We start from the raw sequence: 25,486 nt of genomic DNA, 5'->3' as shown, positions 1-25,486 counted from the left end.
CTATGGCTAAGGAAGCAGTAGTGTAACATTCAGTTGTTATTTACCACTATGATTTTGGGTGGTAAGAGATCCTGGATACAGTCAGTATACAAAAGAGCCAGGCCAGTGGTGGAAGGAGACATGCAAAAGACTTAACTGGAATTAAAATACAACTGAAATTTGCCAATAACAGCAGACTCTAAATTCTCCATGGGGCAGTTATCACCCACTCCCAGAGAGAAGAAATTAGAACTGGGATGGTGGGAGATGGCTGTGTGAAAAGGGGGTGAAGTCTTAGAGTGGATGGAATTGACCACACTCAGATTTCAAGCAGCCTCAAAGTGCACTGGTACTGTTACGGATTGCATCTTTGACCCTTGGTTTATAGTCTGTGATCCTTGCCCCCTTGTGTGGCAACATGGTATGAGTTTTGTCATTGTTTTAATGGTATGAAAGTGTGTTGTTTAAAACGTTTTTCACAGACTTGCATTAGATTAAAAATATATTATAGAGTAGATAACAGTCAATGTAATCATAGCCTCAAAATGTTAATACTTTTGTATAACTTGTCAGTTGCACTTGTGAATATCATATGTGTGACTTCTGTCACATTTGAATTTTTGATGTGCTCTGGATATAAAGGGCCTGAATTGTTTTGCCATTTCTGTAATTTTGGAGTGTGCAAATTTGGCCAAAATACATATCATGAAGGTAGACAGATATGGTGGTAGTTGATATTTAGCAGTCAATATTGTTGCAGATTGATATTTTGTACCTCGATATTCTGACATACTATCATTTAGGAAAGCAATTTTTAGGTTGTGCTACAATTAGACTAAGTCAAGGTGCTTATTTTAAAAACAGCAGAGCTGGAGATGCAAACAAGATTTATTTAAACATGGGAACAGTCAACTGCATTTAGTGACACAATGGCTCACAGTCCTCCTCGTGGTGGGCGGGCGGCTCAGCGAATATTTTAGATCAGCCTGCCCGGCCGGCCTGCACACTGCTGTTTGCTTTGCTAGTTTGCTACTAACAGTTACCCTCCGTCTAACTTCACTAGTTCATACAATGGAAAGGCTTTGCCGAAATTAACAGAAGGTGGGCAAAAACAGCCAGAGTCCTGTCAAATGGGCTTCGGTTTTAGTGTGTCCAGTGCTTTCTTGGCTAACAATTTGCTAGTAGTGCTACTGAAGGTCTCTGCTTAACAGGCAGAATCAGTCAAGCAAACACATTTGCCATTTATCGTGGCTTTCCGTATAAAGTGAGATTTGCCAGTATTCCTCTACTAGTACAAGATCTACTGATGTTCTCAATGTGACCTCATGTAGCTTTTCTCACACTGTTAAAAAAACTAGCAATCCAGCAGTTGGTTAGGGATGAAAACAGACAACCTCAAACTAGCTGTTTCACCCACTGGTTATTGGGGCTGTTAAAATGGAGCACCTTTCACTTTTTCCTATAACATTACACAGAATTGTGCTTAAGCATGGGCGGAAAATCCGCTCCGCTCGCGAATTTTGCGGATTTTCGGTAAATTCGCGATCTGCGAGATTCACGAATTTCCCGCAAAATCCGCAAATTCGCACGGGCAGATTTTTTTTCTTGGTGATACAATTTTGCGGCGTGCTGCGTTCACTTACCGTCATTCAGCGTTTGCCAAGTTGTTTTTCTCGATATTTTTGCGAGTGCTGCGCCATTTTGGATCTTGCTGCGGGATCCCGCAGGAGTTTGGCGACGCATCGCGGGAGTTTGGCGACGCATCGCGAGAGTTCGCAATTGCGAACATGTAGGTGCAGCGGGCAGCAACAATCTTGCGCTCGCGAAATTACAAAATTTGCAATTCTGCACAAGAAATCCACTAGCAAGCAGCATAGACCTTCTGAAAATGATGATTTTTATCAGAATAACTCCTCAGGTTGACATTTGCCTGCACTTTTTGGGATTTGAGGCCTTTTGACTCTCTTTGGATCACTTTTGGATTAGAAATCAACTTTCATAAGTAAGTTTGTTTGGTGCAAAAGTTCACTCATCATTAGTAACCATTCCCTGTAGTACTTCCTGAGGGCCCCCTCCAGAGTTCAGTTGCCTATGTTTGTTTGGGGCATTACAGTTGCTGCTGGCAGAAAAACGAATTTTCAAAAATGAAAGCACTCAGCAGGTGCAAAAGTTCAAACTCATCCTTAGTAATAGTAACCATTCCCTGTAGTGCTTCCTGACTGGGGCCCCTCCAGAGTTCAGTTGCTAGTTGCAACAATTGTATGACCCTGCTCTGACCTCACAGCAGGCTCATAGAATAGCTACAAGTAGGCCACAAAGGTCCTGGAAAAAAAAAGTTGTACTGCAACAGAAAGCAAATTACTGATAAGGAAGCAGGTGCCAGACTGGAATTTTAAAACAGTGACACATTAGTAAACCAACCCCAAATTAATTCATGTCAGTTGAAGCAGGGCAGGTGTGCTTGCTTTTCCCCCTCATAATCTACAGTGATGATGAACCAGAGTGTGGCATTGATGTACCAGAGGGTGGCATGGGTGAAACAGAGGGTGGCAGTGGTTAAACAGAGGGTGCTGGGAACCTGTGATGATGAACCAGACGTAGAAACAACATAGTCGCGACCGTTGCGAGCCGAGAAGTAAGTTCGCAATTGCGAACTGGTACCAAACCCTCGCGAACTGGCAAAAACTCTTGCGAACACACAAAAAAAAATCAGCGAATTCGCGAAAATTAGCGGATTTTGCAGATTGCGAGTTCGCAAATACGCAAATTCGCGAACACCAGATTCGCAAAATTCGCCCATGCTTAATTGTGCTTTGCCGCCAATACAAGCTTCTTCAACCACAACTACCAGTCTGTTCACACTCTTGGGACCAAATCACAAAGGGCCTTCGCACTAGTAGTGGAGGCCAACCAGTTGTGGCCGGGGACCCACACTCATGGCAGGACCTCCACATTGCAGCTTCTCATTTCGGAGATCATACCACGAGGGCGTCCCACCATCCCCTACACCACCATTGCAGGGTCTTCGCCATGAGTGCGAAGGACCTTTGTGAATCAGGCCCTCAGTGTTTTCCTCAAGTGCCACCCTTTATATTGAGCAAACGTGCAGTAGATGTAATGTGCACTGAATTACAAAACAACACTTCCAGAATTCTTTCACAGGTCTTATTCGTATATGCAGTCAATTTTTCGTAGCAGAAGCAATGATTTCGGCAAATGCAATTCCGTATTTCGGATCATTTTCCGCTGCTGCATTGCTCACAGTTTTAAGTTAGGAGGTTCCAGCTCTACACAGTCTACTGACAAAGACTTTAGGTCTAAACAGCATTTCAGTTGCTGGTTACAAATGTTTGTAGACAAACAGGGCACAGTCAGTCTACTGGCCTCCTAATACTGGTAAGGCCGGTAAAAGGAGCTACCCGCCACATTGTATGAAAAGCCGGTTCCTTTCAACCAGACATTTTGCCTGCTTGAAGGAGTTGCAAGGCCATGTAAAATTTCAGGGGGAAATTTGAAACACCAATGGGAATCAGGGAAGAAAGACCAATTCTGTGAGGGACTTGTGAGTGTATCCTATACGCACACTTCATAATATACAATAATTCCACCTCTAGATGCTCCCATGCCCTAAATATATGTAACTTCTGTGCAAATCTAGGAGAGAAGAAGCCTGACTAATCTCCAGGACCTTCTGATGTGACTAAGCATGTAGCACCCTTCCGCATCAACAGTTACAACAACCTCAAGACTAAGGGCCTGATTACAAGTTTGGCAGATGGTATACTTTGACACAAACGTGATGGGTATCCGGTCCGCCATATTACAAGTTCCATAGGATATGATGGAATTGTAATTTGGTAGGCGGGAAATCGTCACGTTTGTGACAGAGTAATCCTGTCTGCCAAACTTGTAACCCGGCTCTAATCCTGAATATTAATTTTGAATCCCTTTTTATAATCAGTGACATGCCTTTAACCCTTACACTGCCAGGCTGCTTTTGCAGCGGTATGCCAGAGGTTTTTTAAATAATTATTGCTAGTATGTCAAGTACCTCTTTGGGCACCAATAGAAGCTATATGTTGTTTTGGCACATTCAGAGCCATGCATAGGTGCAAACTTCACATCAAATTTGAATGCAGCCTAAAGATATGATGACAAATGTGTGGATAGTTCAATTTTTTAAACAGATTTTCTCAAAATGTTAATGCATTTCTCAAATGGACAAACATAAATTCTGGAACTCTAACCAAGGAAATGTTGCTGTGAATGTCTGCAGTCTGGCAATACCAAACATTTGTGGGTTTTTTCCTACGGAATATAGTCTATACAATAAAGTAATAGAGCAGACTGCAAAATTGTGGCTGTGAGAATGGTGACAACAGAAATTGAACTAAATAGAGAGTGTAAACACTATATATTTTCTAATTCCATATGGAGCAAGGAATCTTCTGGTACGATAAAGACCTCTCTTTCATTGCCTTGACTGGCAAGCTGGCAGAACACTCTGGACAAGGCATTTGTCAGCTCTATATCAATATTTTTAAAAAAACATGGTTATTCCTTACACTCTACCTTGAACAGGAAAACACACTGCTAAGGTTTGTTCCTTTGGGCTTCCTGAGAGTGGGAATACCAAACATCTATGGATTTTCCATGGGTACAGAGTGGCACAGGTGATGAACAGGTGCATTGCATTTAAGAAATTTGCACAACAACTGAAAGCAAAATGCTGGGTCAGAGTACCGGTCATTAGGTTACAGATATGACTTCTTGACAGCTGTAAAATCTAAGCTGCACATTGCTTGGTGTCAGACTTCCCTCACCCTGACTGGCTGGGTGATCATGCTAAATATGACATTTCTCAGAATTTGCAGCAATCTTTGCAAAACATGGTCATTTTCTCAAGTTGCTCTCCATCAATAACACTCCCCTGTCAAGGCTTGATCTCCAACTGAGTTCCTCTAGATCTTCTGAGCATAGGTGGTACCAGGCATGTATGGGTCATCTATGGGCTGGAAAAGATGTGGGGAACCAGGAAATATGATCCCTATGTGGAGGGCCTTTCCAATAATCCAAGACTATTGTCACCAGATAATTACAAATATAGGGGCAATCACAGGAGTCGATTTCCTTTAGACCCTATCATACTAATATTGGGGGCCCTGGGGAAGGAGGGAGGACTCCACATTCCCATCAGTACTCAATTTGGTAAACTCCTTAAGCATCTGCATTTGGAGGCTAGATTACACTGGCCTAGTTTTGGAAACAAGAGCTCACTCCTCCAATCCATGTCTGATGGGCAAATATTTGGCAAATTTACGCTGACGAAAAACTTACTGTACTTATACATGACCACATAGCTCAAGTCTAAAAAGTTTGCCCCCTTTCGTGACATACGTGAAAAAAGCTAGAAGATATAGGAGTGGCCCAACTGGTAGACCTAATGTTATTCGATGATCCGGTATCAATGAGGTATCCCCAACCTCAGTGTCATCTTCTGATAAATAAGCAAAGCAGTGTTATCATGCCCAAGGATGCTGAACTGCTTACATTTTTGAAGGGGGATGCATCCGTCAAAACACATGTAAGTCTCTAGGTAATAAAACATTTATGCACTTGTATATAACAACCATAACAATGCATTTAGTTTATTCGTTACCAGCGATAGCCTCTGTAATGGGGAGGGCAAAGGGTGGGTTATTGACCGTGATTTCTCTGAAAATTGCAAGCTCCCACATTAAACTGGAAACAGGCTCTCCGAATTGTTTGGCTGTCCAGATTAGCCTCACCCTAATGCTCGAACCCTTCTTATTGTTAACTTTTATAACTCTTTTGATAGGGCTTTTACAAATGAACATCTGGTTAGTCTGTACATTTTCTAGAAATATATAGGGAGAAACAAAACACTTCTTATTCGGTTATTGTTTTAGGTGATTTTAATGTACATTGCTGCTATCAAAACTGTCAGGTGTGGGATAGCCTTGGCCCAGTAGATCAAATAGAGACACACTTTGAACACTCAATGCAGGGAGTTTTTCAGGAGAAACTAATGGCAGACAATGGTCTAATTTATCCCAACAAATGTAATGATGGCATAGTTGTTCCAACTTTTAAAGGTAAGGGCATGCGATCAACTATTGATTATATTTTTGTCAGTGCAACGTTAACCACCAGGGTTAGTGGCTACACTGCCACCTGGTCCTCGTTCAGTGACCATAATCCGGTCATTTTGACCTTAGTAGATGGACTCAAGAAACCCGAGAAAACTAATAGAACTGCTGGTTCTCTAGATATACGGCCTGCAGATCAGGCACAAAGAATTAAATGGTGCCTGGTTGTGCCACAGGACTTCCAGGCAAATTTATTGGTCAAGTTTGGTTGTGAGATGCTCACTTGTTCAAATGAGAGCTCAGGGGATGTTGATGTCCTTAAGGCCTATACTAAAATTTGTACCCAGATAGCCTCTGATCTTATGCGGCAATGTAAGGTGCAGTCAAAAAATGGGGAGAGAGGGTTTGATCGAATGTGCTCAGCAGCCCACTGCAAGCTGCTGACAGCCCTAAAAAGAAATCCATCAGACAAATCCGCTACAGCAGTATTAAGGAATAGCTATGAAATGACTCTAACAAACCGGAAAAAGGAAATTAGATATGAGGCTTGGAATGAGCTATTATCTATTGATGTCATTAAATACAGTGACAAATTTTGGGAAGTTGTCAACAAACCCTTTTTTCAAGACTGCATTTATAATCCCCTTGATTGTAGCATCCAGGAACAGGCCTGGTACAATCATTTTAAATCAGTGTATGATGATGAGGATACCCAAGGCTGCACTGGTACCATTTTCGAGATTGAGGCTTATACCATGAATTTTACAGAATTAGATGTAGCAGAAGCCATAACCCAAATGATGGGCAATAACGCCCCGGGACCAGGTAGGGTGGTACTTAGTAAACTCACGGGTTGGCTTTCAGAAACTAAAATTCTATCAGACCTACAATATGGTTTCAGGAAAGGCAGGGGCACAGTTGATCAATGCCTCAATTTAAACCTTTTAATCAGGAAGTATACAGTTGCCAAGAAGGGTACACTTTATCTGGCATTTATGGACCTTTCCTCGGCCTTTGAACGAGTGAACTGGCCCAAACTTTGGGTTATGCTCCTGAAATTAGGCGTAGACAGAAACATTGTGCACTTCCTAGCCGATCTGCATAGGGATTTAACTGACACCATGAGATATGACCATAGGGGTAATTGCACCGGGAGAATACATATTGTAAATGGTGTTAGGCAGGGGTGCATCCTGGCCCCCTTACTCTTCACCCTTTATATTAACAACCTGAACCAAGTCCTAGGTGAAGTCTGTAAAGACATCCCACGTGCAGGAGAGCACCTGATTCCGGCACTCCTTTATGCGGATGATCCCACCCTACTAGCACGAACGGCGGTAGGGTTACAACTTCTTTTGAATTCCTTTGCCCTCTTTATGAAATCCTTAGACCTTAGCGTCAATTTGACTAAATCCCCTGTCATGATAACTGGTCGCAAACCGAAAAGGGTTAAAACTTTTCACTGCGAGGGCAATGTGCTTACCAGCGTCTCTACCTTTCCCTATCTGGGAATTATTTTCGACAATCAAGGTACATGGACGCGCAAATACATGCCAAAAGAAACATTCTAGCCAGATCTACATCGGCTGTTTTGGGCTTTGCGCGTAGACTAGGGGCCAGACCAATGCAAGCCTTTCTAAAAATATATGGAGCGAAATGCATTTCCCTCGCAATGTATGGTGCAGACATTTGGGGTTTAAGGAATACAAAGGAAATTCAAGTTGTAGAGAACAAGTTTTTTAAGAACCTTCTATCTGTCCAGCAATCTACGTCTGGCTATATTGTCCACCAGGAGTCTGGAGCTGTTTTTTTGGAGGATTTAATTGCTATGGCTCCTCTCCTGAAGTGGATTTCTACATGGTTAAACCCTGAATTAGATTTCAATCGTGAAGTATTAAGAGACTGTTTGGCCCTTGACCAAGCGAACCGTATATCCTGGTTGAGTTATGTCCACAGGCTGACAAGGAAACTGGGTCGACCAGAGTTATTTAACTCGCCTGATAAATTGGTAAAAGTGTACTTGAAATGGGTGAAGGATTCATACTTGTTAATGGCTGGACAGAGAAGAAAGTGAGTTGGTAAAACCAACAGTAAGAGCTCACAAATTGGTAATAACATCTTGTGCAATTGAACCATACCTGAACACTGTCACAAATCTTAACCATCGTTTTGTCTTGGTCAGATTCAGGTTGAATCAGCTCCATTTACTCCTCGCTGATCCCCTGGGTTGGAAAAGGGTGGAGGACCTGGGGGTTTGTTCCTGTGACGATTTTTCTAACCAGGATACTATGCACTTTATTTTCTTTTGTGAGCATTTTTTGCACTTACGGAAGCGTTTTATTCTCGCTATTTTAAAAGATAAAGGCTTTTTGCAAATTAAGCCAGCTCTTCTCTATTTACAGCTGCTCTTTAATGTGTGGGAGACCTTCCATATAGACAGCTTCCTCACTGCAGCAGTTAGATTGAGGAAGAATATTAAGAAAGAGGCAACTGATTTTCGTGATCTAGATTGTATTATCCAAAATTAATTATAGCTGTAAATGGACTAGTGGTTTTTAAGAAATTATCCAAATGAATTACGTACCAGTTTTGATAAGCACTCCAGGTCTAAAAAAAAAAAAAGATCCTTCTATTGTGACTTATGGTTTTATTAACACATTTTTATGTACTGTATAGTATGCTTTTATGGTTTTAAATTAACCGAATAAAGTACTCTTGACTAACTGACTGACTGCATATGCATGGCTGTCTACTGTGTAATAGAAATAAAAATGATATGCAATTGTAATTTACATGAACAAAAATATTCCAGAATCTTTTGAAGGTAGTATGCACCATAACCAAGATTTAAAGCCATGTATGTCAGCCCCAACATTCTTGGGAACTACTTTAAAGAGGAATAGCAGATATTAGGCAGTGAAGCAATAGCATATTTTTTTATCATGGAGATAGGACAGGATGTGCTTTCTTACTTTGCTTTTTTCTTCAATGAACTGATAAATTTTGGCATCAGAACCGGGTGCCATGAAGTCCCCATAAAGGACTGGCTGGTCTGGAATAACCTCTTCAAAATTAGTGCCAAACTCCTTCATCTTCTTCTTCATCAGCTCATCGAACCAAATGCGATCATCGTCATTCACAAGGCGGTCCTTAAAGATACGACAGTTCTCGTGGTACCACAGCCGAAGCAAGTGCAGCTTATCCTATAAAATAAATAAAATCGGCGATATTTGGTACATTTCATTCAGGTTAGAAGAATGCCCAGAAAGAACATCATACCCTGCATTCCTGCAGTTATTGATGCAGGTATTCCACATGATTATTGCATTACATCAAGAAAACCTCTTAATAGAGTACCACCAGGAAAAGGCCAGTGGTAAGAAAGTGGGAAAATGAGCAAAAATGTACAGCAAGTATGTTGCCCTACACCATACTTCATTTGACCCCCTCATTCCAGAGAAGAGAAACCAGAGAAGAGGCAGATGTAAATGAAAAACTGGGATGCTGGTTCCAGAGATGTTGAAACGGCAGCATGAGATGCAAAGAACAAAAAAACTTGCATGGGGTAAATAAAACGCCATGCATTATAAAATAATTTTGTAGAGCCAAAACGAGAGAGAAGGACATGCCAGAATCAAGCAAGTAGGTCATCTGTATATTCACCAAAAGGGATGTAAATAAACTGCTAGTGTCACTAATCTGAAACGCTACAATACAAAGCATGTAGAGCAGGGGTCTCCAAACCGGTCCTGGAGGGCCGGATCCATTCCAGATTTTTTGGATATCCCCATTGAGATACATGTAGTAATTTTAAAAATCTGGCATGGATCCGGCCCTCCAGGACCGGTTTGGAGACCCCTGATGTAGAGAATTAAATAATGTCTGATACCTGTAAGCAGAAAGCGTAGAAAAAAATGAAGATTCAAGTTGATCTAAAAATGAAAATATCTTCTTTTCAAAGAAAACAAGGTGCAAGGTTGAAAAGACTAAGATCCTGGGGCACATTATCGATATACCGGAGATGGTCTTACTTCATACTTTAAGCAAGAGTGTGGGGACTCTTCTCATAAGACATAAGAAGAATGTAGGTTAAGGAAGATAAGAGAATTTTTCAGAATTAAGAAATCTGGAAACATTATTATGGAGGCCAATGTTGATATTAGAAGTCCAAAAAAATATGAAAATGAAGAGGACTGACACATATCCTTCTAGCTACCTGGTGCCTTTTTATCAGGTGAATGCAGCAACTCACCAGCATCGTGCTTGGTACAGCCATCAGCATGCCTTGGAAAACCCTGGACAAATCACGCAAGTTAAAGGTGTAATGTGACTTGGCCGGTGTAGGTAGCAGCTGCGATGTAATAATTGCATACATGTCAATGGTGGCAGCTACAAGTGGCTCATTCAAGTTCTGAAGATCAGGACAGCCAGCTGCAGACCGATAAAAAAAAACATAATTTACAAAAGGGTGAGACATAAAGCAATACTCAACATTTCAGTTGGTTAATCATTCAAAGTTTAGCACACAGAAGTATTCAAATGTAGAAGAAATGCATTTATTTGATTCCTTGATTAAAGACTTTTCCGAGTAACTGTGTCACCTTAATAACAGACTAGGTTTGGTGCTGTGATTATGAAGGATATGCTTAAAAAATCTGATAATTTAGGAAAATGTTCATCTTGAAAACTGTTCATGTTGTTTTACAATCCGGCTTTCTTGTAGCCTCACTAAAGATGCAGACAAAAGCTTACTTATAGACAAGTTATTCATTTTTGATCTACAGATATTGGCAACTATGGGCCCATTTTTTCATCATGACATTTATTTGTTGAAAACTGTCCTTTTGTACAGTTTTTAGATTTGAGCACTGAGAGATATTAATAAAAGCTTTTTTCTCCCACTGCCCAGTTTTAACTCACTTTTCAGCACTGCACATTCCTTTCCCACACTTAATAGTTGCCAACATCTGTAGGTCAAAATATAATAACGCGCTACTTTAAGGCCATAATTAATAGCTCTTGATGAAAACATCCGCGAGCTCCCCTTTCCTTTTGAGAGGGTTGTAGCCCTTGGTGTCACTAGTGTGACGCTAGGAGGAGACCCAGATGATGAAGCATGTCACCAATGGTGAGTGATGGGAATCCGTCCTTATTAATAGGACTCCAGAAGGTTTATGATAAGACATTTTTCCTTCTAGAGGTTATTAATCACGCTGTTTCAGTCTCTCTCGTGTCTGTTTATTTTGTTTAGACCCGTGGACAGTATTCCGTAGTATCAGTTTCATATGGGGAGTATATCCACGTTAGGTCTTTAAATCGTCCTGTTTAAACCTACAGCGGACAGCGTGAACTATATGTATTTTCGAGCGGAGGAGCAACCCTACCAAGGCAGTATAGTGCGTGGTATCAGTAGCGCGATTTTTAACGAAGTGTCCCGTTTTTAGCATAACATTTTTGTAATTTATTTTGTGGTTAGGTCCTGGTTTCTGTTGTGTTTTCCTAGCGTAGCACTTACCTGCATTTTAAATTGTGTCCCTCACCGCGCTTTTCGCGGGTCTTTAGCCTTGTGAATTTCATCTGCGCCATCTTGGGGGTAGCTTAGGGACATTGTACAGGCGCCACTTCCGCGAGCGCTCTAGTCTTAGGCACAGGAGGCGCGGCCCCTACTTAAGACGAGTGAGGCAGGCTGTTTATCCCTTGACATCGTCCTGTTTAAACCCACAGCGGACAGCGTGAACTATATGTATTTTCGAGCGGAGGAGCAACCCTACCAAGGCAGTATAGTGCGTGGTATCAGTAGCGCGATTTTTAACGAAGTGTCCCGTTTTTAGCATAACATTTTTGTAATTTATTTTGTTGTTAGGTCCTGGTTTCTGTTGTGTTTTCCTAGCGTAGCACTTACCTGCATTTTAAATTGTGTCCCTCACCGCGCTTTTCGCGGGTCTTTAGCCTTGTGAATTTCATCTGCGCCATCTTGGGGGTAGCTTAGGGACATTGTACAGGCGCCACTTCCGCGAGCGCTCTAGTCTTAGGCACAGGAGGCGCGGCCCCTATTTAAAGCTACCATGAAAACGCGCAGCGGTGACGCGCAGCGGAAGCGCCGTCTCAGCGCTGGAGTCACGCCAGAGTCCAGCCCGTCCGGGCCCAGACGGGCTCAGGGCCTGACACTCTGCCTAAATGTTTTGCTGTGAGGCGGTCTTATGACCGTGAGGAACTCATGGCTCTCCGTCACACGACTACCGACAGTGATGACTCCCCCACTCAACGCCCTCCTCCCCTCATTGTTGATGGGGCAGGGATGAACAATCTCGCTAACAAAGGTAAGAACAACTTGGTGGTAGGTCTACTCAATTGCAGATCCCTTCCACGCCATTCGGCAGAAGTCAATCTACTTATTCAAGACTCCGCCTTAGATTTCTTGTTTTTAACGGAAACTTGGATAACTCCCAGTTCCGACGCGGATATTGTGCAGGCTCTTCCGCCGGGCTACCTTATCTATCATTTGGATAGACCAGAGGGGCGAGGGGGTGGCCTCGCCATTGTCTACAGGAACTCGTTTGTATGCAGGGCGCTGAACGGCTCACTCCTGGACTGTGAGAGCTGCCATTTTGCTTTTCGGATATCCCCCACAGTTTCGATATCAGGCTTACTGATTTATCGGCCCCCGGGCGCACTGGGTAATTTTGCGAGCTCCCTGGTGGAAACAGTTACGACCCTGGCCGCATCTACGGCAAATTTTATGGTACTGGGTGATCTCAATCTTCATTTTAATGACCCCACCGACCTAGCAGCCGAAGATCTCCAGGGCGACTTAAGAGAGTGTGAGTTGGTCCTAATTAACTCTGGGGCCACTCACGAAAAGGGGCACCTACTTGACCCTTTGTTCTCTAACATCCCCCGTCTTTTAGCCGGGCCTGCCCTTCCCCTTCCATGGTCCGACCACTTCTTGGTATCAGCACTTTGGCAAATTGATTCACCGCCTACAAGTGCTAAGCAGGCCTTCCTAGTTGATAGAGCCTGGTCCAGATTAGTGGTCAACAACTGGACATCCAAGCTGGAAGACATGCCCCCTCCCTCTGAGTCGGACCCAGTCAAGGCTGACGCTAACATTAACAACTGGTTAACTGCTTCTTTGGACGCTCTCATTTCTAAAAAGAGAGTTCAAAAGAGGGAAAAAAGAGTGGGCTCTGCTCCGTGGTACTCTGTTGAACTTCGCACCCTTAGGAAGGGATGCAAAAAACTAGAGAGGCTATGGAGGAAGAAATGGGAATTATCTAGGAGAGAAGAATACCGGGTCGCATTGAGGGGCTATAAGTCCGCTCTCCGACAGGCGAAAGCCTTATTCTTTGAAGACTGTATTAAATCTGCCTCCAGTTCCTCGAGGGAGAGCTTCAAAGTGGTTAAAGAACTGCTCAAAGTTCCTGAGCCGGCTGTCACCTATGACAAACAAAAATGCACGGAGCTTGCTGAGTTCCTTGAGAAAATCTTAAACACCCTGCCCCAGCCCATGCTTGCTCAGGATAATGGGAAACAGATTTTGGGAATTCTGGGCAGAGAGACAGCTTTCCATCTTGACTCCTTTGGCCCAGTATCAGTGAGCGAGGTATCCAAAACCTTAGCATCCGTCAAAAGCGGTTCCCCCAGAGACCCTGTCCCCATGAGGTTTCTTAAGCAGGTATCAGCCTCTATTGTGGCTCCTGTGACGGACCTAATGAATGCGTCTTTTGACCAGGGTGTGGTGCCACCTACGTGGAAAAACGCTGTGGTTAAGGCTCTTTTAAAAAAGCCCAATTTAGATCCCTCGGACCGGTCGAACTTTAGGCCCATCTCGCTGCTGCCGGGCCTCGGTAAAATTGCTGAACGGCTGGTCAACAAGCAATTATCAGCCTTCCTGGAGTCGAATGGACTCCTCCGGGTTTCGCAGACCGGCTTTCGCCCAGGTCAGGGCACCGACACGGCCCTCTTGGCGGTCGTAGATGAAGCTAGACGTATTCTTGATTCAGGAGGGTCAGTGGCAGTGATCCTCCTGGACCTCAGTGCGGCGTTCGACACCGTGAATCATCAGGTGTTGATGCGGCGGCTGGCTGAGGTAGGGGTGTCCGGGAAGGCCCTGCAGTGGCTGAGATCTTTTCTTTCCGGACGAACTTACCAGGTTTGGGATGGCGGTGAGAGTTCCAACTCAATCCCCCTCCAGTGTGGAGTGCCACAGGGCTCTTCCCTGAGCCCTACATTATTTAATGTTTACATGGCCCCCCTGGAGGACATAGTGTCCCCTTATGACATCAAAATCGTCAGCTATGCTGACGATACGCAGCTGGTTGTTTCGTTATCTCAACTGGTTGACAATCCGGACACCTTGCATTCCTGTCTGTCGGACGTTCATACTTGGATGGAAGAATCTTCCCTCAAGCTGAACGGCTCAAAGACGGAAATAATGCTGCTCGGGAGTAAAACGCCTCTTCTCCCCTCGATCAGCTGGCCGAGCTGCATGGGCGACCTACCGGCCCCCAAAGAGGTGATTAAGAGCCTGGGAATCTGGCTTGAACCTGACTTGTCATTTCGCACCCAAGCCAAGAAAACCGCAGGAGTGTGTTACGCCCTGCTACGGTCGGTTCGAAAAATCTTCCCTCTTTTACCGGCAGCATCGAGGAAGTTGTTGATTCAGGGTCTTATAACATCTAGACTGGACTATAGCAACGCCATTTTTTTTGGCGCCCCTGAATCCACCTTCAAGACCCTTCAGCAGGTCCAAAATGCAGCGGCAAGGCTGCTTATGGATGTCCCGAGGACGCAATCAGCTAAACCAGCACTGAAGGCGCTGCATTGGCTCCCAGTGCGGGAGAGAGTGGCTTTCAAGGCACTTTGCATAGCCCATAAAATCCTGTTAGGGAATGGCCCCCGCATCCTAAAGAACTTAGTTACCCCATACAAAGCAAGCAGAATGCTGCGATCGGATCTGAAACATCTCTTGCTAGTCCCCAGGGTCAAAAAGGCCCGTACGGGCGGGAGAAGATTCTCATTTAACACGGCAAAGCTTTGGAACTCGCTTCCTTTAAAATTACGCGCCGAGTCCTGCACACTGAGGTTTCGCAAAGGTCTTAAAACATTTTTGTTTCCCGCTTGAGTGCGTTACTTTGTCCCTCGGTACCATCTGATGTTGTCTGGAAAAGCGCTGGGATGCCCAAGGGTAACTGCGCGCTATATAAAATTTTAAATAATAATAAATAATAATAATAATAAATGTTCACTTAGACCCTTACTTAATTAGTGTGTTTGTCATGAACCCATATCGACCATTGTTGCCTTCTCTTTCGCATAACCCACACCATCTGACCACCCTGTACACAATAACAATCTATTTTTCAAATGGTATCATAAAGGGCCTATAAGTCAAAAAATTGATCTCAACATTTAACTAACACAAGACATTTAATCATCTGTCAATCCTTAAGTAGTTGGCCGCAAATCAAGTGAGCACCCTAACTACTAACATGATTAGTTCTGTCTCTCTTAGCTAATACTTTATTAACTCATTGACAGTGATTGCCTGAAAACAGCTAACAGGAGTTTACTGCTTAATAAATCCATTTTAATGTATGTGCCTAATACAGTCCACACTCAATCTGTGGACAAGGAATTTGTTTCCTTGAATTTAAGTGTGGGTATCATGCTAATCCTTACCAATGGCATGGCCTGATCATGTCTGCTTACCCCAGCATAATCGACACTCTCCAATTAAATTCCTCAAAATAATCCTAGCCTTCAGTTCTTCTTTGCTAAATGCATGTATTGTTCTCTTAGGAATATCAATGTAAAAATAAGCAATGTCTGATCTGCTTTGATCTTCTTTGCACTTCTCTGGCACCAATTTCCTCTGGCATGGAACACTTCCTGCACTACATGTCGCAATTCTTTTTCACCATTGTGTTTTTTACTGTGTACACTATTTGATATAGTTTCATACCACATGTGCATCTGTGACAGGGAGAGCCCCCAGGAGGGTAGGTGGGATGTGTTGCCGTATATCACCACGCATAGCGCCTCCTCATCTTTCTCCCAACAGCAGCCGATTCAGCCGCCTGTCCCGCACAAGGAAAATGTAACAAAGCCCTGTTACTTTAATTGGGCGGAATTCGCTGGAGTCCCTGCCCCGTTTGCAGACGTCACGTATGACATGGACACACCTCCCAGAACTGAAATGTAAGAGAGGACACTAGAGGAAAGCTTGTCGGAGTTCGGAGAAGAGAGAAGAGCGTCCCGAGGAAGTGGAGCACGACTAGCGAGGTTGCAGGAGAGGAGTTTTGAGAGACCAGAGGAGACACCAAACCGGGATCAGGACGAGCCAGGAGGCCAACGACCCCGCGCTCCGCCCAGCCATACTTCAGGAGAAGTGTGGCTATCACAGGTGCGTGCCCGGTTGGCGGGGTGGGCTGGAAGAAACCTGTAAATAACCCACTTGAAGCACCGGATCACCCGTGCACTCCCCTCCCCGACACACCCTCGACACTCACCCCTAGCGTGTCAGAGCACTGTGTGACTTCGCACCCCCTTTTCCCAATAGTCAATTGGAAGAAGTATTCCACTAAGCCAGGTTCTTTTGTTTTATTCTTTCTTTCAGTTTCCATTTCTACTGGGACCCGAGCCTGAAACACCCTGGAGAGACGGCGCCGAGGAATAAAAGGGAGTGAATCCCCTGAGAGCGAGAAAGAGACCACACTTCCCTATTATCGTGCTAGTCCTAGAAGAAAAAAGTTGTTGAAACAAATAAAGCCTTACATGCCTAAAGTACCTGTGTCGTCTGATACCTCCATCTCGCTCACAGTGGTGGAGAATGCGGGCATAGGGGAATCCATCTGTACCAAGAAGATGGAGGAGTTATTGCAACATCTTGTGAAAGGTCAGGAGCAGCTGGGGTGGGCCGTGGAGCAACACCTCACCTCCGCACAGGCTCACCGAGAAACCTTCAAAACGTCTATCTCAGCCCAACTAGAGGGACTGCAAAAGATCATAGTTGACCCCGCAAGACCAGCCGTCAGAGAGTCGGGGAACCTCCATCATGGTCCAAGCCCCTCTGGGATATCCCTCCAGAAATATATACCCAGGGAGGACACGGACGCCTTTTTGTTAAATTTCGGGAGGGTAGCACATGCATGTGGATGGCCTATAGAAAAGTGGCCGTTCTTCTTGGCCCCCTCCTTTCGGTCGAAGCACAAGCGGTGTACCAAGTAGCCAATCCCACGGGGACAGTACCATATGCGAATATATCGACTCGGAGGCCTACAGGATACGGTTTCGAAGGGAGAGAGGGGTACCCGGGGAAAACCCCAAAACGCTATATTTCCGCCTCAAGATGGCCCCCGACAAGTGGCTTACCCTGACGACCTCGTCCAAAGAGGACATAATGGATAAAATATATCTGGAGCAGTATCTGGAAGCTCTACCATACAATACCCAGAAGTGGCTCAGACAGCACTCAAATTTCACCACCCTCCAAGCCATGGAGATGGCAACCACCTTCGCGAGGGCTCACCCGAAATCCCCCTGGGAACCTGAGAAACCTCACAAGACAACATTGATGAAACCCGACAAAAAGGCCAAAACAGGGGCAGAGTACGTCCCACATCGATTTCAAAAACCAGAACTCCACAGCTTTCGCGGGCCGCAATGTTTCGAGTGTGGCTCATGGGGACATATCGCCAGGTTATGCCCACAGAAGAGGGCTACGGAGGAGCCCATGGAAGTGGGGTATCTACCAAAACCTGTCCTCTATACAGCTGAACTCAGAGGGGCCTATCATGTAAGTGTGAGGGTAAACGGCAACACAATAAAGCCCTCCTTGATTCAGGATGTAAACAATCTGTCATAAAGGGAGTTCTTGTTGAGCCCCAAAACATAGTCCCTTCTGCATGGGTGGCCATCAAATGTGTTCATGGGGATGTCAAACCGTACCCCGTAGCGAATGTGACACTAGAGTTAGAAGGGGGGACTACACGCATGGTGAGAGTAGGAGTACTAGAGACGCTCCCCGAAGACATCATTCTAGGTACAGACAACCCTAATTTCACAGAGCTTTTTTCTACCTTGCTGAATCATTCACCCTCCAAACAGAAAAGTAAAAACCCAGAAGAGAGGCCAGCCTTCTTGTCCCCCGACCCCTGGGCCGCTGACAGGAGTTTTACATTCGCACAGAGCAATGACAGAACCCTTTTCAATGCTTGGGAGCAGGCCCATAGTGACGCAGGTACCACCAACCCTAGATACCCCCGATTCCTTATACAAGAAAGTCTGGTAGTCAATGAGGAATTGAGGAATCAAGAAAAGGAAGATCTTCAAAACACTCACAAACCTTTTTCAGACGTCTTTTCAGACCTTCCCGGAAAGACGTCTGTAATCGAACATTGCATAGAGACGAAACCCGGGGAAGTGGTAAACCAAAAGGCATGCCGCATACCTGCGTCCAAAAGGAAGGATATAAAGAGAGAGGTAGGAGAGATGCTACGTTTGGGGGTAATCAGGCCCTCCAGAAGCAAGTGGTCATCCCCAATCGTTATGGTACTAAAACCAGACGGAAGCACTCGCTTCTGTATGGACTTCAGGGCCCTTAATCGGATATCATCGTTCAACACCTACCCTATCCCTCGAATCAATAAACTTATTGAACAAGCATTTGCAATGCAACAGGTCTCGCATCTTGAGAGTTTAAGCTATTGGCATTGTAAATGTCAATGCCTTTTATTTATGTTTTGTTTTTTAAAACATAAATAAAAGGAAGTGTCATTTACAAGGGCAATAGCTGAAACCCTCACAAATGCGAGACCGATAGCATTGCAAATGCTTGTTCTGTTGAGGGCATAAGGTCTAGTGACAGCAGAGTTGTCAGAACAACAGGGGTGCTGGAACAGTTTTTAGAGTGGGGTGCTGCTATCAAAGTTTACATTACTGAAGTCATAGGGATAGTGAAACATCCTAACTTCACATAAAGTGTAGCAAATATATTCAGCAGGAGAATGGTATTGGTTTAATATGTAACTGGAGCATTGTGGAGCACACTGCTACAAATATACATACATATGTGATATGATAGTGCACTCTATTTTACAAACTGGACATTTTCCATTGAAATGGTCACTAAATTTGCACAAACATACAGTTTTATTGATAAAACTATACATTGCACTAATGATAATGCACGGAAAGCGGGTTCCAGCAAATATATATGATTTGCTCATCACCAAGTAAAATGTCTTGATTTGTTTGGATCCTAAGAAAATGTAGCTTCAATCAGACTTCAGAATAAAACCTGTGCTTCTTTTGCGCTTTCTCAACTACCTATATATTTTAAGATATTTGTACAGTTCATTTACAAGTTTATCAGTTTTGTTGTGTGTTAGACAAAAATATGATGATATGCTACAAGCATTCCTTTCATACTCTTTGTTATGCAGCAAGATTGTCATGCAGTTGACATACCAAAATAATTCTCACTTTGCAATCAAAGAAAACTAAACATCAATCTCCATGCTAAAAGAAAAAGCAGCAGACCGGATTACGTCAGCACGACGGAGTACTTGAAACTGCCACCACGGAGGGAGTACCACCAAGATCTAAGTCCGGCAGTAGCGGCCGGTTTTGTGGAGAAGTCGTGAGTCAGACAGGGTGGGGGCGGATAGGAGACGGCCGGGTCACAGGACTCCACTGCGGCCAATCCTGACGTTGCTCTCATGCTGTGAGAGCAGCCTCAGGATTGGCTTGAGTGCTCTGAATTTGCACTCCTAGGGAGACTGGGAGTCTGTGCCTGCTCTCGCAGACCCTGCAAACAAAACAGGTGATGGACCGAATGTGGATCAATGTCACACACTCACCCCAGTCCGAAGATCTGGGCCCAAATCCATCGTTTTTTTGCACTCCACACCACCCTGGGTTAGACAATGGTGATATGCAAATCAGCTCTGACCCTGTGCCCCATGGGAACAGTCCAGTCCGAACTACAAAAGCCATGTCCTTCCCAGAACGGAATCAAGCATCCGAGGACCGGACCGGTTTCGAGGTAACACCTCTCATCAGCCCGGCTAGCTTGACTCCAGTGGTGTGGAGTGCCTGGGATCCACGTCTGGGCATCCCCAGCGCACTTAGGCAGGAATATGCAAACAAAACAGGTGATGGACCGAATGTGGATCAATGTCACACACTCACCCCAGTCCGAAGATCTGGGCCCAAATCCATCGTTTTTTTGCACTCCACACCACCCTGGGTTAGACAATGGCGATATGAAAATCAGCTCTGACCCTGTGCCCCATGGGAACAGTCCAGTCCGAACTACAAAAGCCATGTCCTTCCCAGAACGGAATCAAGCATCCGAGGACCGGACCGGTTTCGAGGTAACACCTCTCATCATCCCGGCTAGCTTGACTCCAGTGGTGTGGAGTGCCTGGGACCCACGTCTGGGCATCCCCAGCGCACTTAGGGCGAATATGCAAACAAAACAGGTGAGGACCGAATGTGGATCAATGTCACACACTCACCCCAGTCCGAAGATCTGGGCCCAAATCCATTGTGGGTCCCAGGCACTCCACACCACTGGAGTCAAGCTAGCTGGGCTTATGAGAGGTGTTACCTCGAAACCGGTCCGGTCCTCGGATGCTTGATTCCGTTCTGGGAAGGACATGGCTTTTGTAGTTCGGACTGGACTGTTCCCATGGGGCACAGGGTCAGAGCTGATTTGCATATCGCCATTGTCTAACCCGGGGTGGTGTGGAGTGCAAAGAAACGATGGATTTTGGCCCAGATCTTTGGACTGGGGTGAATGTGTGACATTGATCCACATTCTGTCCATCACCTGTTTTGTTTGCAATTGCCGCCATAAGTGCGCTGGGGATGCTCAGACGTGGGTCCCAGGCACTCCACACCACTGGAGTCAAGCTAGCCGGGCTGATGAGAGGTGTTACCTCGAAACCGGTCCGGTCCTCGGATGCTTGATTCCGTTCTGGGAAGGACATGCCTTTTGTAGTTCGGACTGGACTGTTCCCATGGGGCACAGGGTCAGAGCTGATTTGCATATCGCCATTGTCTAACCCGGGGTGGTGTGGAGTGCAAAAAAACGATGGATTTTGGCCCAGATCTTTGGACTGGGGTGAATGTGTGACATTGATCCACATTCTGTCCATCACCTGTTTTGTTTGCAATTGCCGCCATAAGTGCGCTGGGGATGCTCAGACGTGGGTCCCAGGCACTCCACACCACTGGAGTCAAGCTAGCCGGGCTGATGAGAGGTGTTACCTCGAAACCGGTCCGGTCCTCGGATGCTTGATTCCGTTCTGGGAAGGTCATGGCTTTTGTAGTTCGGACTGGACTGTTCCCATGGGGCACAGGGTCAGAGCTGATTTGCATATCGCCATTGTCTAACCCGGGGTAGTTTGGAGTGCAAAAAAACGATGGATTTTGGCCCAGATCTTTGGACTGGGGTGAATGTGTGACATTAATCCACATTCTGTCCATCACCTGTTTTGTTTGCAATTGCCGCCATAAGTGCGCTGGGGATGCTCAGACGTGGGTCCCAGGCACTCCACACCACTGGAGTCAAGCTAGCCGGGCTGATGAGAGGTGTTACCTCGAAACCGGTCCGGTTCTCGGATGCTTGATTCCGTTCTGGGAAGGACATGGCTTTTGTAGTTCGGACTGGACTGTTCCCATGGGGCACAGGGTCAGAGCTGATTTGCATATCGCCATTGTCTAACCCGGGGTGGTGTGGAGTGCAAAAAAACGATGGATTTTGACCCAGATCTTTGGACTGGGGTGAATGTGTGACATTGATCCACATTCTGTCCATCACCTGTTTTGTTTGCAATTGCCGCCATAAGTGCGCTGGGGATGCTCAGACGTGGGTCCCAGGCACTCCACACCACTGGAGTCAAGCTAGCCGGGCTGATGAGAGGTGTTACCTCGAAACCGGTCCGGTCCTCGGATGCTTGATTCCGTTCTGGGAAGGACATGGCTTTTGTAGTTCGGACTGGACTGTTCCCATGGGGCACAGGGTCAGAGCTGATTTGCATATCGCCATTGTCTAACCCGGGGTGGTGTGGAGTGCAAAAAAACAATGGATTTTGGCCCAGATCTTTGGACTGGGGTGAATGTGTGACATCGATCCACATTCTGTCCATCACCTGTTTTGTTTGCAATTGCCGCCATAAGTGCGCTGGGGATGCTCAGACGTGGGTCCCAGGCACTCCACACCACTGGAGTCAAGCTAGCCGGGCTGATGAGAGGTGTTACCTCGAAACCGGTCCGGTCCTCGGATGCTTGATTCCGTTCTGGGAAGGACATGGCTTTTGTAGTTCGGACTGGACTGTTCCCATGGGGCACAGGGCCAGAGCTGATTTGCATATCGCCATTGTCTAACCCGGGGTGGTGTGGAGTGCAAAAAAACGATGGATTTTGGCCCAGATCTTTGGACTGGGGTGAATGTGTGACATTGATCCACATTCTGTCCATCACCTGTTTTGTTTGCAATTGCCGCCATAAGTGCGCTGGGGATGCTCAGACGTGGGTCCCAGGCACTCCACACCACTGGAGTCAAGCTAGCCGGGCTGATGAGAGGTGTTACCTCGAAACCGGTCCGGTCCTCGGATGCTTGATTCCGTTCTGGGAAGGACATGGCTTTTGTAGTTCGGACTGGACTGTTCCCATGGGGCACAGGGTCAGAGCTGATTTGCATATCGCCATTGTCTAACCCGGGGTGGTGTGGAGTGCAAAAAAACGATGGATTTTGGCCCAGATCTTTGGACTGGGGTGAATGTGTGACATTGATCCACATTCTGTCCATCACCTGTTTTGTTTGCTCTCGCAGACCCAGCAACGCAGCTGGGGTTGGAGATAGCTTCACTGCGCATGACGCTTTAGCTGTCCTGAGACGGCTGGTCAAACCATCATGCGCATTGAAGGCCGTGCACTTACCACTCCCCTCAGTGCCTGTCACCCCCAGGCCCCACCCCCCAAGACTCGGCAGGAGAGGAAAAATAAAACGATAATAAAAAGTGTTTTATTTTTCCTTTCCTGCCGTTTTGAGGAGGGGCAGCACTCTACCACCATAGCAGAGGAGCTGCTGCTGAAATCAGGCCCTAAATCCTGAAACTAGTACTCTCAGTGATGATTGACAAGAAGGTAGCATAGGGAGAGGGAGGCTGTAGAACTGCAGAGGGCTTGTAGTGACAGCGGTGTTCTGCTGAGTAGGGTGGTGAATTGGAAAGTGGGGGAGGGCTTGGTGCTGGCACCCAATTTTTAGCTCTATTGATTATAATCTCTATGTGGGTTTGTATAAAACTCAAGCAAAGCCAAAACATGTGCACGCAATACTAGAAAACGGAATCATTTTACTTGAACCCAGAATGATCATTTTAAAAAAACAGATTACTCAGAAACATATGAACACAAAATATCCACCTGCCCATTACTTAATCCTACATGGCCAGTGCTTCAATCCCAGTTCAATGCACACTGCACCCCATAATTAGACTGCTGAATCCTGCAGACACCTCGGGGAGCACCGTCTCACTTCCGCACCGTTGCTCGCAGGCGCTTGTTGCTGGCATCGCCTGTTGTCAGGTGTAACTCTTTTTTTGTTAACAGGTGACAAATGCACCGATGAAAGGATGTCACTCCAGCATGGGGGCAAAGAACGAAACCACGGCTCAAGGGTAATAACTTTGGTTACCAGGCAGTCGTTGCTTTGGCAACCCTGTCTAATTAGCCATGAGTTCATTTCCCAATAGGACCCGTCGGCCATTTGTGGACGCCACCTCCGCTCCGTTTCTTGAATGTTGTGAGCAGGTCTGGGGAACAATATATGTATTTCCGCTTGTCACCAAGATGGCGCGGCCGAACAGAATGCAAACAGTCTAGCAGCTCGTGCAATCTTTCATGCCGCCTCCAAGCCGAATGTACGGGCGCACACTAGTCACGCTGTGTGCGTTTCTGTGTGCCGTGAGCGTGCACATAGGACGTCTAGGGGAAACACGTCACCATGAAGCCATCCGGAAGATTTGCAGTGTGTGAGCTAGCGGGGCTCCCGTGCTCATGGAGAGCCGCGCCTGCTGCCAGACCCTGAGCCGCTGACCCTACACACCTGAGGAGGAAAGCACCTGAGGAGAGCAGCGGGGGATTCCTGAATCAGCCCGGTGAGTAGGGGGGAGTGTAAACACAGTTTTTTGGTGCATCAGGCTAGCGAGACAGGAGATGGGCACTTCGAGTGTGTGGATGTGCGTGTGTGACTGTGTGTGTGTGTGTGTGTGTGTGCACGTGAGTAGGTTGGGGGTGTGTGTGTGTGAGTGTGTGTGTATGCAGTGTGTGTGTGTATCTGTGTGTGTGTATCTGTGTGTGTGTGTGCGCGACAGAGAGGCATGGCTGACTTGGAGATGTGCACGGCTGGGGGGGGGGCTGGGCTGGGCATGCGCGTCCACGGTGTGAAATCGCCGCGCGTGCCCCTGTCTATGTCCCTTGAGAGCCGACTCAACTGCAATAGGTCTCGAGCGAGACCTAAAAACTAGGGGAGGCCAAATATATAAGTACCCTGGACTTAAAGGAGGGGTACTGGCAGGCCCCCCTCCGCGAGGAAGACCGAAAGAAAACAGCTTTTGCCACCTATGAGGGCCTCTACGAATTCAATGTGCTTCCCTTTGGATTGCACGGGTCCCCAGCCACATTCCAGCGGCTTATGAATGAAATCCTCAGAGAACACCAAGCCTATAGTTCAGCCTACCTAGATGACATCATCGTCTTCAGTCCCTCATGGGACATGCACATGAGACACCTACAAGCCATACTTACATCCCTGAGAACAGCTGGCCTTCATATCAACTAAAAAAAAGCCCGGGTTGGTTACCACAAGGTTAAATATTTGCATTATCTACTAGGGCATGGCATGATCGAACCTCAATTAGAGAAAATACGTGCCATCTCTGAGGTCAAATTTCCCCAAACAAAAAAAGAGATGAGGGCTGTTCTCTGACTCATAGGGTACTATAGACATTTCATTCCATACTTCTCAGAAATAGCCACCCCTTTGACTAACACTCTACAAAAAGGAGTCAAACCAACTGTCTTCCACTGTCTGATAGCCCCTATGCGGGAGGCCTTCTCTAAGCTAAAACGTATCATCACCTTTAGCCCTGTGTTGTCCAGTCCGGACTTTAACCGCCCTTTTATCTTACACACGGACGCTTCAGACTACGGAGTGGGGGCCGTCCTATCCCAAGAGTCCTCAGATGGGGTTGAACACCCCTTATTGTACATCAGCAGGAAGCTATTCCCGAGAGAGCTAAAATACCCCACGGTGGAAAAGGAATGCCTCGCCATAAAGTGGGCCGTTGACAAATTGAGGTATTACCTAGAGGGCCACCAGTTCA

The 25,486-nt window shown here is 45.9% G+C and overlaps 1 protein-coding gene across 1 annotated transcript in view; it reads right to left on the bottom strand.

The window, feature by feature from the left end:
* Nucleotides 1-25,486, bottom strand: part of LOC147660748 (dynein axonemal heavy chain 1-like) — a 154,108-nt gene that overhangs the window by 98,783 nt on the left and 29,839 nt on the right. The window contains exons 3-4 of the mRNA XM_086951484.1: nucleotides 10,342-10,520; nucleotides 9,062-9,292 (exon numbers count right to left, since the gene is read on the bottom strand). Coding sequence (XP_086807610.1) covers nucleotides 9,062-9,292; nucleotides 10,342-10,520 — 410 coding nt within the window. The remainder of the gene's footprint in view (nucleotides 1-9,061; nucleotides 9,293-10,341; nucleotides 10,521-25,486) is intronic.

Source organism: Lissotriton vulgaris, unplaced genomic scaffold (genome assembly GCF_964263255.1).
Source record: "Lissotriton vulgaris unplaced genomic scaffold, aLisVul1.2 SCAFFOLD_3993, whole genome shotgun sequence".
NCBI lineage: Eukaryota > Metazoa > Chordata > Amphibia > Caudata > Salamandridae > Lissotriton > Lissotriton vulgaris.
This window is presented reverse-complemented; position numbering and strand designations above follow the sequence as displayed.